The sequence below is a fragment of the Melospiza georgiana genome, chromosome 1, assembly GCF_028018845.1.
Source record: "Melospiza georgiana isolate bMelGeo1 chromosome 1, bMelGeo1.pri, whole genome shotgun sequence".
Lineage (NCBI taxonomy): Eukaryota > Metazoa > Chordata > Aves > Passeriformes > Passerellidae > Melospiza > Melospiza georgiana.
The window spans coordinates 31,713,397-31,729,375 of NC_080430.1; the positions used below are offsets into that span (position 1 = coordinate 31,713,397).

The window sequence follows — 15,979 nt, forward strand, 5'->3', positions numbered from 1 at the left end:
CTATAGACAAATACACAGTTACACAGTTGAAACAGCAATATTCAGGAGGAAAAAAAAAAGTCTTTCTTTCTAGTCAAAATGCCTTGTAAATGTATATCCTGAATTCTCACTAGGGTTGTACCAGCGATGTTCAAGATGATGGCACATCAGAAGATAGTGAAGGCTCAGGAGCTGAGAAATATGAGGAAAACATAAATCCTGTGGAAGAGTTGACTTTTCAAAATAATATTGAAACCTCTGTGATACCAGAGAAAGGCAGCATACGAAGAAGATCCAGCAAATATAAGAGCAAGAAGAGTTCATCTAAAAATCCCTTTGGAAAAAAGAAGAAACAAAAGGAGGTGGAGGTTGGTATCAGAACTTCAGTGTAGAATTTTAAGATGTAAGCATAAACAAAAACCATGCAACTTGGATTACCTTTAGACAGCTGTCTTTTATGCAACCTTTACTCAGGTGCTATTGCAGTCAGTACTCACCAGACTGAGGATCATTTGTCTTAACAAAGATCTTCATTTTAATGCTACTGAGTTAATGTGGAACTTGAAAAAAATTGCTATTGATTTGTACATTTCTTTGTACAATTTAAGAGAATTATTTCAGTGGTACAGATTTTTTTTTTAATTCTTTATTTTAATTCTATCTAATTGAAGCTAGTTATGAGATTTCATTAGCAAGGTTCTTTACTCCCTGGTACTGACTGTTGCAAATATTGCTGGATGCAATATTACTGTTGCAAATAATCCCTGGAGTGTGTGTGCCCAAATTGAAGGCACTTTAGAGTATCATACTACATTTATGTCAAGCAAAAAACCAAAAAAGAATTGAATCCTTGACATTTTGAAGAGCATTTCCATTAAAAGAGATGTTATTCTTTCTGGTTTAGTATATTCCTCAGTTTTGCAGAGGTTTTACAGATAAAACAACTTGATTGACATAATCAATAAAAGTCATGTAGGAAGTTTGGGGTTAAAAAAAATTATTTTATTTCAAATTTGAGCAAAACTTGCTCATAGCATCAAAAAGAGCAGATTTCTAGTGCATTCTGAAACAGACTTGAGATGAGCAGCTCAACAGAAACTTGATTTTGTTTTCTATTTTGTAGTACTTTTTTCATTAAACATATTGGAAGAGTGATTTAATATATTAAGGTCGCTTGCATTTTTTGTTTAGTTTTTGGGGTTTTTTGCCTGCTTTCAAGACCTTTGAAGTGAAGAACTAAAATATAAATTCCGAAGTAAAACCATTAAGTCTTCTAAGTCTGTGGAAATCAGGATCTCATTTGTAATAAATATTTAAAATAATTTTGAAATCCTTAGTATGATTTTATCTGTAGATTTTCCCCCTCTCTAAAATTCATCTTCCAGCTAATGAATATTTCAAATAGCAAGAACTAGCTGGACCCATTCCCATTCTCATATAAAATGTTGTATAACTTCAAAATATACTTTTTGGCTGTATATTAATACTGCTTAAGACCTTAGAGGAAGTAGTGGGTGTTCATGCTCAAGAAAACAATATTCATCACATTCAGAAAAAAATGAAGTCGAACATCTAGCAGTTGTAATTATTTCAGAAAAAAATCAGCCCACTTTTATAGTTGAGATTTAGCCAACGTCATTCAGCATCTAAAAAGCAGGATAAAATAACCAGAGAGCAAGAGTAAATTGCTTATAATCCTGACTAATATTTTGCCTCATTTCTGATGTTTTACATCTTATTTACTTTTCCAGAAATATCCCTTTGGAGGCATAAGCATTTAAATAAAGTGATAAAGCAAGACAGAACATTTTTTGTGCCTTGAAAGCACAAACAGGCTGACTGACTCTAACTAATGCCTCTTTCCTGGCTTTGGTAATGATTTATTGGATATAGTTTGCCAAAGGGAAAAATGACCTCTCTACCCAATTGTTCTACTGCTAGCCCACTGGCATTTAGCTGGACTGGAGGGGTCTCTTCTGTCCTCTGAACTGTGAGCTGTTCAGTTCTTTATAATGATTGAAATATTAGTTGCCATTCATGGTGACCAGTCCATCTGAGTTTCAGTGTACTGTCCTGGCCCCTCTCCCCTCATGACTTAGCCTTTTGATAAGTTTTTTGCCAACGCATTTTTACAGCGCAGTTCATGTTCTAGGACATGAAACAGCAAAGCAGCAAATCTCCAGCATGTTTGCTTGATCCGAGTGCACAGAGAATGCTTTCCGCATTTTACCAAGACAGTTCACTGCTCGAGGCCTAATGGACACCCACTGTCTGGAGAATTTTATGTTCCCTGACTTTCCAAGGAAAGCTTACAATGTTTTTCCTGTAGGAAGAAAATCTCCCTGCTGTGTCTTACTTAAAAATCTTGGCTCTGAACAAACCTGAGTGGTTCTATGTACTGCTGGGAGTGATTGCTGCTGCTGTCATAGGTGCAGTCCATCCTGCATTTGCTGTTATATTTGCAAAAATCATTGGGGTAAGTTTTTCCATTTGTGGGTTTTTATTTTTTGTTTCTTTCTTTGAGGGTTTTGGGGTGGGGTGTGGTTTTTGTTTTTTTGTTTGGGTGGAATTTTTTTACAACTGGAAGTTGCAGTCCTGAGCTTTCTTCATGCTCAACCACTCACTTCTTTCCATGTAAGTCTTTGAGTGGGATTAACTCATATAAATACATCCACTGAAGAATGTTGAAGGGACTCTAGAAGCAGAGGATGGTGGAACTGCGTCTGACTAGCTGAGGAAAGGAGGAACGTCGATGGATCTGGGAGAACAAATTAGTGCAATGTAGGTTAAATGGAAAGTTAGGCTATCTTTTGGGTCCTCAACAGAAAGTTGACTGCAGACTGGTTTTAGAATCCAGGATACTTGCTAAAAGAGATTAAAGTAGGCAGACAAGCTTCTTGAGGTGAAGGCTGGCTTATGTAATGGATGTTTGTCCCTGTACTCATTTTTGTGGGTTTTTTTCTTTTCATAGGCTTTTCAAGAGACAGATCCAGAAAAAAGAAGTAAAAACACAGTATTGCTTTCTTTACTATTTCTTTTACTTGGAGTGATTATCTTAGCAGCATACATAATCCAAGTAAGTGTCACTACACTGAACTCTTAAAAGCTCTTACTTCTCCAGCAGGCTGCAGGTATAATTCCTATCAACACAATCTGAGAAGTAAAAAACCAATCAGAGTTTACAAAAATATGCACAAGTGCCAGGGTCTTCCTGAGATACATAGATTTAATGTTTACCTAAAGATATGGGTCTATATTTGCTCTTGGTTTAAATAATCCACTGAAGGAAATGTTAATTCAACGTGATTGAAATCAAAGTTGAGGGTCTGGCCTTAAAAGTCAAAGTTAATACTGATATTTCTCACTGACTAGTCTATAGGCTCTTGCCAAAGTAAGTATGAAACAGAGTCACTCTTTCCATTGCAAACAGTGCTTTTCATACCATCATGTAAATTCCATCATTTCCTGCGCTCTTAAAGGTTGCAGAAAGCACTGCATGCTCTCGGATCATAAAAATCCATCAGAATGACTGCTGTGAGTGAATGTTTCTGGTCACAGTCAGGGTAGGCAGCCCAATCACTAGACAGGTTGATTTATATTGGAGTGTTGCTGTCTGTGTGTGCAAGATTGACCAGAAAAGTTTAATCTCCCTTTGCTTGGGTGGTTGTGATACAAGTGTGTAATATATAGATGCCTTCTTTGCTATGTTACTTCCTCTCTGTGAGAAAATCAAGTTTCAGGTTCAGGAATATGAATGATGCTTTTCCCAGGACATACATATTCACAGGGGGTTGCAGGTGTGATGGCTTTTGTTGAGCTTCTTGGTGTGATTGCTTTTGTTGTGCAGATTTATAAACAGTTACAGCATCAGATGAGAAAATGTGACTGTTTTTCCTCCCCCAGGGATTCATGTTTGGGAAGTCTGGGGAAACCCTAACAATGAGACTGCGCTCTTTGTCCTTCAGAGCATTACTTCAGCAGGTATGAATTAGGCAGTTAAGATATTGAGAGAGAAATGCGTGGGGACAAGAACCTGTCTGTTTGTAGAAACATCTAAAAGGATCGGTAAATTGGTGATTGGAAGAAAAGAGAACCCGACCATAGCCTTTGCAAATAAAAGATCTTCCTTTCCTTTCTGTATGTACAAATCCTTGTAGGCCCCTTGCAACTCAGGGTATTCTATGATTCTGTAGCTGATGGGAGAGGTAATTTGTAAGAGAATAGTTAACCTACTCAGGACCAAGGAATGTCTAAATAAATGGGGGCTATAATAAAAGTTTCTAAATAGGCATGTTCAGGAAAACATCACAGCCAAAAACACTTTGATTATGAGCAATTAGATGTCCACAAAAGAATCGTATTTTTAAGCTTTTTCTTTTAGTTTAATTGGAGAGAATATTCAGAGAGAATATTCAGTTAGACATCCTGTTTTGTACTTTCATGTAATTTTTTGAAACAAAAATCAATATCTTTTCTTGCAGGAGATTGGATGGTATGATGACCAGAAAAATGCTGTTGGTGTTCTGCTAACTCGTCTTGCAACAGATGCTTCCCAAGTTAAAGGCGTATGTTGATTCTTTTATGTGTATTTTTTAAACGTCTTTTTCCTTACAAATATTAAGTTCAATTGGCAAGGAACTCCAAGATTATTTCAGAAAGCAAAGTAGGAAATCTACCCCACAGGCTGGTAGATGCCTTTACGCAGCATGCTACAGACACATGGGAAATGGTTTCTCAGCTGGTAACTTACAACTATCAAAAATCCAGCTGATGTTCATGTACCTTTCATGTACCTCCCTGCAAGACTTTGGGCTAAATATATAACAACTGTCGAGCATTTCGCTGTGCAAAGTGAAATCTGCATATATGCTTGGACCACAGTCACTGGACCCTAGGTTTTTACATCATCTTATGAGTGTCCCCTGAATGCCATAAAGGGGTTGCATTTGCAGAGGATAAAAACCCTTACTTGCCTGAAGGTGAGTGAAGAGAATTCTTCTTCCTATTGCCACAAAATGTGCTTCACAAACAGTAAGAAATAGACTAGAACAATTTAAAAGTGCCATGGAGGGCAATGGCCAAAGAGGGGAACTACTCAAGAAGCTGGTATAAGAGAGGTGGCCACTGGACACGGGTGAGAGAATATGGCAAATTCTGCACAGTTCCTCCAACTTCTCGCCTCACCCACAGAACCTGCCAATCTGCCAAGCACTTCTGTCTCTTTGTGGGGAAAAGCAAATCCCTGCAGGACTTGCGGGGAAAGGTTTACTAGTGTATTTTTTTCCCCTTCATATTTGTACATCTCTAATCCTTTAATCCCTACATTTTTCAGTCTCCATAGGTTTTTGTTTCTCTCCAGCCCGCCTTCATTGTGGATTTGCAGGGATGAAATAGTCTTTGACAAAATTTAGTCATCTTTTAAAGTTTGTTTGCTTCAGTGGCGATGAAGTCTATCGCCCTGTCAGAGCAGTAAAAAGGAGGGGCACACACAGCTCCCTAACTACAAAAAACAATCCAATCAAGGCATGAATGGATCTCCAGAGCTACTGTGATGTCTGGAGTACCAGTAAGACAGTACCATGCCTCATACTGCACTGATTGAAGTTTCCAAATCCATCTTTATGTGCAACCCCTAGAACATATGGCAACAATTCACCTTGGCATTGGTTTAACTGTTAATATTTTAAATTTATGGAACAAGAAAAGTCTTTGCAGGACAGGAAACCCTTTGGCAAAAGAAAGAAGAATATTTGCTTCCCACCCAAAGAGGTTTTGTTTTTACCACCATGTCAAGGTCTGGAAAATGAACTATTTCCACAGGACTATTTGCAGAAGTTCTTTCTGCAGATCAGAGCCCACCCGGATGCTGGGTGCTAATAAACTCTCATTTTAAAAAGTTTTTGGTGAAAAGGTTATACAGGCTGGGAGGAGGTGAAAATTCTTCAGTCAGAGTTAGTCTTTCCTACTCATTATCCCACTGAGATAAAACATTTCTGCAGGGTGGCCTAATTCAGAGTTCTATTCTCTAAGAACATAACCTCAAGTGCAGCAATGTAAGAAGCTGAGGATGAATATTTTTCACCACTGTTAGTGTGGAGGGTCTCAGTGGTTGGCTGCTGTCAGAACCAAGCCACTCTCGCCTACTGCTGGACATCGAACTGCCAACTCGCCCTATTCTCACAGTGGTCACAATTTTCTCTAACTTGGGTAGAGTGCGAAGTCCCAGATACATTTCATTTAACAACTATCATGTCCAACTCTCTAGACTACTAATACCTCTTGAAGGCCTGAATGCTGGCAGGTGTGAGGAATCTCTAGGAATGGTTACAGAAGTTGGTGCATAATGCCCACACATGTGATCGCACCTGATTTCATTTTCCAGCCAAACCTGTGGCCTTGATTACAGCAATTTAAAGTTGTAACTTAAGCAACAAAAATTAAAAATCTAATTGCATATATTTGGGGGGTTTCTGGGGTTTTCTTAGGCAACTGGAAGCCGACTTGCACTGATGACTATGACTGCCTTTACCCTTGTGACTGCCATCATTATTGCGTTTGTATACAGCTGGCAGCTGACTTTGCTTATCCTGGCCTGCATTCCTTATATTGTTGTTGCAAATGCTGTGAATACCAGCTCTATGTCTGGTCATGCTGCAGAAGACCAAAAAGCTTTGGAAGAGGCTGGAAGAGTAAGTTCTTCAGTTTTAGCTACAGCGTTCTGTGTGAGATCACTTTTAAGGACAACACTGTACTTATACTATAGCTGACTCAATTGTCCAAGATAAATTAAGTGTATTGAGAGGAATATTTACATATCTTCAAGAAAAGCAAAATGCAGATAATGCAAACCATCTGCAAATTAGAATATAAAAATGCATTTGAAAGCCTCCATAGTGGATTTCTGGACAGGGGCAGCTTGTGCAGAAGCAGCCCCAGCACTGGTGCCTAGGGTGAGCAATGTGGCTCTGCACTGCTCTGCTGCAGCCAGAAGTGTTGCAGCATTGATACCTTTCTATTCTGTCATAAAGGCAAGCCATTAATGTGCTCAAGAGTTTCAGAGTACTGCCTTCACTCACCTGATAGTGCTCTTCTAGGAGACAGAAGTAGCGCATGCAAAAGAGCAAGCTGTGTCCAGATTCTTAGTGCTTGTCCCCATTTTATTAAATTTGGTTTAATTCATGAGGGCCACAACCCATGGTTAGGAAAGACACTGCTGATGAATACTTGCATTGCTTAGGACTTTCCTTCATCTTCATCACTACTCTTAAACAAGCACATTCTGATCTAAAATAATAAATGCTAGAGAAGAAATCAAGTGTTCAGAAGATATCTTGCAGATTGCAGTTGTAAGAGATTACCTCTTATTTGTTTAGATTTCAACAGAATCCGTTGAAAACATAAGAACTGTAGCTTCACTGACCAAGGAAGAAGCATTTTATGAAAGATATGTTGCTTGCTTGAATCATACATATAGGTGGGTTTTTTTTCTTTACAGTGCACTTTAATCTTTCAGATTTACTGTAAATACCTTTCTTGGAACCTAGCCAATACTCAAAAGACTGGGAAGAATATCAATAGTTGTTCATATAGCTTTGGAATTTGTATAATCTCTGTATTTTAATATACATTATTAAGTGTAGAGTGAAATAACATTTGCAGGATTTGTCTTTTATAATGCAAACACTTAAGAAGCTGCATTCTCTGCATATGTGTTATAGAATATTGTGTTTGCCTACAATATGCGATATGTGTTCACTCTATGTCAGTGCATTGCACTGATACTACTTAGGAACTGACAGTTCCACCACACCCTTTATAGCATAAACAAGTTTTATTCCCCCCACATGACTTCGGAACCTTGAAAAGAACTTCATACATTTCCCTTGTTTGATCCACTACATCCCACTGTCTTTTCTCTACTGAAATGCATTTGAATCAATTCAGTTGCCAGATGTTTCTAGCTCCATTTTATTTAAACAAAATAGCCCAAAATAAAAATTACTTCTAATGTAAAAGAAGGAATTGAAAGTGATGTATTCCACAATCTGTCCTTAACCAAGATTTTGTTAAAATTCAATGTCTGGTGAACTGCTAAGAGCCTGGATTTGGGCAGGATGCTTGCTTGGACTGTCACAGGTCTGATTTACAGCTCATCCTAAACAATGAGGACAGAGAGTTCACCAGATTCTTATTTGGTGTGTGTTCAATTAGCTACACAAAATGAAACGCTTCCAGAGGGATAGATTGAGAAATCATGGCATAGTCTGAATTCTAGTGGGGATACCCAACAATGTGTCCATGCTCTGCTCAGATGGGATGAGCTGGTGGAAGCCTGCAGGCAGCTCTCAGGCCAGGCTTAAGCCTAATTGTTTTCTTAATAAAATGGGTCATATGGGGTAGTTACTAATTATTTCATTTTAACTAACTGCTCTAGTGACCTGTCCTGCTATAAAAGCAAAGGAAGGGGATTCAACTTAACATGACTGAGGATCAAGGTTTTCATTGCCTTCTGTCCTCAGGGAGATTTTATGTCCTGAAGCCAGGGGCTCTTAGGGTCTGGCAAGGATTGTTTGTGAGTGAGTGTGTTGTGGGCTGATTTGTTGTGGTTTTGAGGGTGAGCGGGATTTCTTGAAGATTTTATTCCAGAAGTCAAACCAGTGTCTGTTGTTTCTCTTTTACAAGTCATTTATGGAAAGTTTCTTCTTTTATCAGAAAATCTCTGAGAAAAGCTCCTTTTTATGGATTTACCTATGGAATATCTCAAAGTTCAGAGTACTTTATTAATGCAGCAGTCTTCAGATTTGGAGCATGGCTCATTGTTAATTGTCTGACCAACTTTGAAAGTGTCTTTATGTGAGTATACTTTATAAAACAAACAAACAAAAAAGATCAAAATTAGTACGCAGTGTAGTGATTTCAATGCACGCAAATTATTTTATCAAATTACAGAGGTAATGGAGCATGGGAATCCAGGAATTCAGTCTGGTTGGAAGTTTTCTTAGGGCATAAGGGCTGTTTTGGGGAAAGGTGCTCATTTGGGCAGTGAAACAGCAAAAGTGAGCAGCAAGCTCAGCACATTTACTTTGGAGAAGCCTTTGCCCTTTGACGTCCCTTCCAGGCAGGCAGAGGGTGTTGAAAAGAAAAGTGATATGATACTGCTGTCCAGCTATAAAGTAGCTATGGGAGCAAGTTGACCTTCCTAGTACTGGATGACATCTTGGAGTGTGAGGAACTCCAGAAATATTATAACTTACAGATGCTAAAAAGCTTTATTCTGAAGGTATGTTCTATGCAGCGGGAAGCGAATGCATTGTTCAACCTGGAATGAATCATGCTTTGTCCTTTGCTTTTTAGAGTCTACTCTGCTGTCATATTTGCAGCTATAAATGTTGGGCAGTCTTCTTCCATGGCACCAGACTATGGCAAAGCTCGAATGTCAGCTCAAAGAATCTTTCAGCTTTTGGACAGAAAACCTCTAATTGACAGTTACAGTGAACAAGGTGAAAAATTGGTAAGGATTGGTGTTATTTTGCATGGGAGCTTGGCAGGATATTGGAGATCTGTTTCTTTGGGGTTGTGGGTGTATTTTTTTGGAAGGAGTGTTCTTTTTTCACAGGAAAAAAACGTTGTAACAAACTAAATTAATAATTATTTTCAGCAATTGTATTCACAGGTGCCTATTTCTTAGGGTATCCCAAAAGGATGCTGAATTAGGCTGACATAATTTTGACCTGAAGGGAGCCTACAAGAAAGATGGAAAGGGACTTTTTACAAGAGCATGTAGCGATGGTACAAGGAGGAATGGCTTCAGACTGAAAGAGAGTAGACTCAGATACGATACTCGAAAAAAGTAGAAAAGATTCCTGTGAGGATGGGATGAGTTGCCCAGAGGATATGCGCATATCTCATCCCTGGAGGTGTTCAAGGCCAGGTTGGATGGATCTCTGAGCAATCTGGTCCAGTGAAAGGTGTCCCTGCCCATGGCAGGGGGGTTGGAACTAGATGTTCTTTAAGGCCCCATCCAATCCAAACCATTCTATGGTTCTGTCAAAAGACAGACACTATATAGTGGCACTGACTTATTTAGGGACCGTATTATTTCTGGGTTTCGGACAAAAGTGTATGGCCTTTAAGATAGTTTTTTCTCTAAATGATTAAAAAATTACTTTTCATTCTACTGACTCACAGTGTAAATGGCTTCAGCAAAACACTGATAATGTCACTTCCAATAAAAGTTTTGTTGTCTTTGTAAGAGTTTATAGGAGAAATAAAATACTAATGCATTTTTCTAATTATTATGTAAATAAGAGAGATTAGTTCCTTTACAGACAGGCACTTTGCCAAAAGCCATCCTATTCCATCTGTGGAAACTTTTACAATTAAAAATGTGCTCTTGTGAAGTCAAAACAAGCTTAATGAATAATTTAGTTTGCTCTAAAGTTGGGGGAGAAAAGACAACAAGAAAAAACCAATAAAAAGTGAAAATCAGAAAATACTCAAAAATCCCCAATGAGCCTTGTCATTAAGCAGCCTGACCTCAGCATTTGTCAAATTTCTGCATGTAATGCTTTAAATTTACATGTTCTGGAAGGATTACAATGGCACATCCAGGTTCATTTAAATTTAAAATTAACTTCCCATATAGGTTTAGACAGTAGCTTCTACTACTCAGGAAGCCATAATTCAGTTTTCTATAACTTCAAGCTTATATATAGGATTTTCAGCCTTTAAGGTTCTTAGCATGCTTGCATATTTTCTTGAACTAGGCTTCTCTGACATTGAAAGACTTGGCAGAAGGTCTTCAGTAAAATAAAACTTAAGTGAAAACATTTTTATTGTAGACTGGAGTTAACTGCCAGTGATGACTGTGACTTAGCAAAGAAAATGTTTGAGTCCATCAAATTAGGTTATTACCTGCTGTGAGAGCATCGTGTTAGTGGTGCTGCTGGCATGTACAGGGGGCTGGCTCATACCCCAAAGAACAGGACAGTCTTGGCATGTCCCCCTTTCTTCCACTTGTGCTTAAATATCAGCCTGCCTAGGATGTCCAATTAACCATCACTGCTTTTTTAAACACAGCTTGTCCTTTGTGCTCGTGAATAACTGACTGAAGAATTTGGCTCTGCTATCTTAATCTCTGATTTTGATCTTGTGTTATATTTGCTCAAATTGTGCTACCTGCAGGATAAGATCAGGAAAGCAAATGACACACATTTATATCACAAGGAGAAGTATCTCAATTAAATGTATTAGAAATGAAAAATCTGGATATTTTCTACTTTTCTTCAGAGGGTGGTTGAGCACTGGAACAGGCTCCCCAGGGAAGCTGTCACAGCACCAAGCCTGACAGAGTTTAAGTGTTTAGACAATGCTCTCAGGCACATGGTGTGATTCTTGGGAATGGTGCTGTGCAGGGCCAGGAGGTGGACTCTGATCCTGGAGAGTCCCTTACACCTCAGCTTATTCTGTGCTTCTGTGATACTCTTTTCAAAGATTAAGTGAAAAATAAACACAAGAGATGCAGAAAACTTCTCCAGAAGGATGTAGTGACTTACAGATCATCCTATAACTAGTGATACTATGCTCAGTCAAATATGTCATTTAAAAGAATTTCAAAAGCACTTTTGAAAACACCTTCCCAAATTTTTTGTGTCTCTCACTATAATAACCAAGTCTTAACAAGTGTTGTTTTAGTTAAGGCTAATAAATGTTAATATGAGCATGTGAACACTCTACTCCTTTTCAGAGCCATTTTGAAGGCAACATTGAATTCAGAAACGTCCATTTTGTATATCCAACACGGCCAGAAGTTCGGGTTTTGCAAGGACTTAATGTGAAAGTTAAGAAAGGACAGACTCTGGCATTAGTAGGAAGCAGTGGCTGTGGCAAAAGCACATCCATTCAGCTCTTGGAGAGATTTTATGACCCTGTGGAAGGACAAGTGGTAAGAATAGGTTTGTGTGGCTATTAATAGTAATTAGATCTACAGAACTCTTTATCTGCCAAGGTTTCAGAGGCTTTTGACAAGCCTGGCAGTCCCTCTGTTGGGATGTCTTTTTTAGAGGTGTGAGTTAGAGGCTGTGCCTCCAGTGCATCGATCCCCAAACCCCTGCCATGGCCTGCCCTGTGCATTTGCCCACCTGTACAAGCAGTGGCATCCATGCTGGCACAGTGTGCATCCTCAGGTCACAGGTCTTGCCTGGGAAAGGAACAACCAGGTCTGGCTGCATTTCCTCCCCAAGGCTCCTCACACCCTGGTCAGATGGGGCGTAACACTAATGTATCTTGCTTGACAGTGTGTAAGTTTTCTTGCTGATATGAACTAACACATTAGAGACAGATACATGCTTCAGATAACGCAAATGTACTAGATGTCATTGTTTCACCAACAGGAAGTCCCAATGGGCTTTTTGATGCAACCCTTAATGGGTATAAAAGGTGGAAATAAACCTCCTTTGAAGGTTGCAAGATCAAAAGGCCTACAGCTGAGAATATTTATTTTTGTGCTCAGCTTCTTAAGGGGCAAGGGGCAGCATTTCCCATGAGCTTCCTGGCGCTTCTTGTGGTCAGTGGGGCTGGAAGGACCACAAGAACCATCTCTTATCTGCAGGTTGTTTCTGCTTGCTAGCAAATGGAAGCAAAACACAAAATTAAAAACTAATGCAAGAAAATATTTTGTCCATTCTGCTGGTTCATTTTCATTTAGCATGCAAAATTTTACCTGATTACATCTGGTAAAATAGCACATAATGGGCTTTGTCTTAGAATTCACATTGTCTTAGAATTTCCTGTTTACATCAGATATGTGTGGATGAGCTCAGTAGCCAGCTTGGCCTCATGTTTCTCTTGCTTTTTCTAGCTAGCAGACGGATTTGATACCAAATCTCTGCATTTACAATGGCTGAGGTCCAGGCTGGGCCTGGTGTCACAGGAGCCCATTTTGTTTGACTGCAGCATTGCTGAAAATATCCAATATGGAGACAACAGTAGGGTGGTTAGTCAGGAGGAAATTGAAGAAGCAGCTAAAGCAGCAAATATTCATGCCTTCATTGAAAAACTGCCAGAGGTAAGAGACAGTGATCTTCTCTTCACAGTGAGATCATATACTTGGGATGATATAGAGATATCAAGGCAACGCTCACTTTTGTTTTCCCTAATATAATAGTCTTTGTTTTTAAATGTCAGTGTGTTTCAAGCTTAAAATCCTTGTAGTTTGTTAAAAAAAAAAGCCAATGTTTTCATAATTACAGTGGTATACAACCCACAATATTGGGGGAGTGAGGAGACGGAAATGAGAGAATGTTCTATGCATAAGTGTTCATAATAATTTTTTTATATATTTTTCCTTTTACAGCAGAAACTACTCAAGTTACTCTGATAAAAACATTTTATTTTTCTTTTAAAAATTCAGTAAAATAAAATACTCCATTTCTAACTGAATGGAAATGCACAGAGAGTCTTTCTTAATAAACAAAAAGGGGCAGTAAATCAGAAGTAAATAGCATGGCATTTGACATTCATGCCTGACAAGAATTTGGTTCTAACAAGGAAAAATGCTTTGATATCTTGCTTTCACTGTAGTTCAGGGTACCTGAAACTGAGGCAATAATGCTGAAAAATATTTCATTTTCATTATTACTAATAATGTTTGAGATTCTTTATTCACAGGCACTGCAACTTCAAATTCTTTGTGAATATGTCAGTAAGAATTAAATTGCTAGTTAATCTTATGAACATACGCTCTTTGGATGCCTCACTTCTGGTACCATTCAAGACCTATTCCAGCCTTTGAGGGAGTAAATTTTCAGACTGGCTATAAGTATGTGTGGCTGTATATATAATTGCTTGTACTGGAGATGTTTACAAAGCCTTAGCTTTCTTAAAACCACTTGCACTATTCTTTCTTTCAAGATGAAAATGCTTAACTTTTATAGCTGTGAATAAATTTTATTTTTCTAATCTTCCTTCTCTAAAAGTATTCACTGGTGATCTTTTTTGTTTGTTTAATACCCAGAAATATAATACACGGGTGGGTGAGAAAGGGACACAACTTTCTGGAGGTCAAAAACAAAGAATAGCAATTGCCCGTGCTTTGGTTCGTAATCCTGCTGTTCTGCTTCTGGATGAAGCTACCTCTGCTCTTGACACTGAAAGTGAAAAGGTGAATAATGATTACTTTGTGAAATACTTATGCCTATGTACATGGCTAGTTGCTTTCTGTAGAATAAAATTAAAGAAAACATGCTACAAATGCTCAATTGTGAAACAAGTCAGGGGTTTCACAGTAGCTTTTCCACCTGAAAGGTTTGAATTGAACTATACTAGAAAGATGTATATATTTACTGAATAAAAGTAGAAAAAACCTGACACTTTAAGTATAAAACTCCACATTGATCTGATATGCGTCAGTTGTCTTCCTATCAGATGTATCTGATGGTAAATACTGAATTTGTCTTCTGACCCAAGCTGGGAGCCCAAGAACCCACTTCTCCATGGTCTCACATTTGTTTGATCTGGCTCACTGGCCTCAGTGAGAAATCCTGTTGAGTAAAGGTCTCCTGTTTGCCCTGACCTGTATATCTGTGGGGCATGTATTCAGGTGATAAGAGAGTGAGAAATCAAAGGTAGTTCCTAGGACAAGGGAAGGCTTTTCAGGTGCTAACAGTTTTGCTGTGTTCTCTGTGGACAGATTGTCCAGAAAGCGCTGGATAACGCCCGGCAAGGTCGGACCTGCATCGTCATCGCTCATCGCCTGTCCACCGTGCAGACAGCCGACATCATCGTGGTGATCCAGAACGGCAGGGTGGTCGAGCAGGGCACCCACAGCCAGCTGCTGGCCAAGGAAGGACACTACTATGCCCTTGTAAATGCACAAGTCTCTAATTAGTACGACTTACTGAGTTGTTGGGTTTTTTTACTTTGTTTTGGATTTTCTAATGGGAAGACATTAAAATCTCTACAGAGGATTACTGTGGCTGGGTTTATGCTGACTGAGCAGGAGCTGTGCTGCAGCCTGGTTGCTGTATCCAGTGTAGCCCTTGGTCCATACATCCATGGGGATGAGCAGTGCATGCCCAGTGCTGGGTCACAGAAGGGGCACAGAGGAGTCCTAGGGACTGAATGTGTTGAGCAGTTTGGTGTGTGACATGCTCTGCAGGGTGTCACACCTGGTGTAGTCTCACCCACCGCTCAGGTGGGTGCCCTGCTCTCCCTGTCCCCCCAAACCCTGGCCCACAGCAGCTGCCACAGGCCAAGGTGACAACAGAGTATGACAGCAGTTAAGCATCATGGATAAACAAAAAGCTGGTGCTTGTGGTTGCTCTTTGGGTTTCTTCATCAGCCAGATGAAGTCATAAAGTCTTCTTTAGTTAAAGATGATTATCACTGAAAACTGAGATTCCAAAAAAAATAATTGCATTAAAGAGAAAGATGTTGATGCATGGGTTTGGTTTTTTCCCCTACTTTCTGCCACATTTCTCATATTACTGTCCTTCACACATTTCTTGGATATTCAGTACTCTAATTCAGACAATAATTATATATATAATTATAATAGCTACAACCTTTCCATGTCAAAATAAATTGCATAAAAGATACCATTGTTTTCTTTAGTATTTTTCAAATGCTGACCTAACAGAATTTAGTCATTCTTTGTATCCATCAAGATAATTTCAAAAGTTTTGTGGGGAGCTAAGATGGCATCTATTGGAGTGGAATCCTGTCAGCCATGTAAACAGCTTTTCTTTAAAATAAAGATGAAAGGAAAAGTTGCTTTCAATATAAGTTCCTTTCTTTTTAATAGGCATAATACTTAGGGTGATGGTTTAGTAGTGGACCTGATAGTGTCAGGTTAACATTCGGACTTGATAATTTAAAGGGTCTTTGCCATTCTGAATGAGTTTATTATTCTATGAATAATTTCAAAAAATTTAAGTATTGGCAAAGCTTGTTTATACGTGTGTTTTAAGAATTTTTTAGTCCTCTGATATATTCCTCGGGG

At 38.8% G+C, this 15,979-nt stretch overlaps 1 protein-coding gene across 5 annotated transcripts in view; it reads left to right on the top strand.

The window, feature by feature from the left end:
• The window catches only part of ABCB5 (ATP binding cassette subfamily B member 5), a 74,646-nt gene extending 58,938 nt beyond the window's left edge, over nucleotides 1-15,708 (top strand). For all 5 annotated transcript variants that reach the window (XM_058022508.1, XM_058022517.1, XM_058022500.1 and 2 more), the window contains 13 exons: nucleotides 114-347; nucleotides 2,309-2,455; nucleotides 2,951-3,055; nucleotides 3,883-3,960; nucleotides 4,461-4,544; nucleotides 6,465-6,668; nucleotides 7,353-7,453; nucleotides 8,692-8,832; nucleotides 9,334-9,490; nucleotides 11,726-11,923; nucleotides 12,839-13,045; nucleotides 13,994-14,140; nucleotides 14,669-15,708. In XM_058022508.1, the coding sequence (XP_057878491.1) occupies nucleotides 114-347; nucleotides 2,309-2,455; nucleotides 2,951-3,055; nucleotides 3,883-3,960; nucleotides 4,461-4,544; nucleotides 6,465-6,668; nucleotides 7,353-7,453; nucleotides 8,692-8,832; nucleotides 9,334-9,490; nucleotides 11,726-11,923; nucleotides 12,839-13,045; nucleotides 13,994-14,140; nucleotides 14,669-14,866 (2,001 nt within the window). In that variant the 3' untranslated portion in view covers nucleotides 14,867-15,708. The remainder of the gene's footprint in view (nucleotides 1-113; nucleotides 348-2,308; nucleotides 2,456-2,950; nucleotides 3,056-3,882; nucleotides 3,961-4,460; nucleotides 4,545-6,464; nucleotides 6,669-7,352; nucleotides 7,454-8,691; nucleotides 8,833-9,333; nucleotides 9,491-11,725; nucleotides 11,924-12,838; nucleotides 13,046-13,993; nucleotides 14,141-14,668) is intronic.
• Nucleotides 15,709-15,979: the final 271 nt, after the last annotated feature.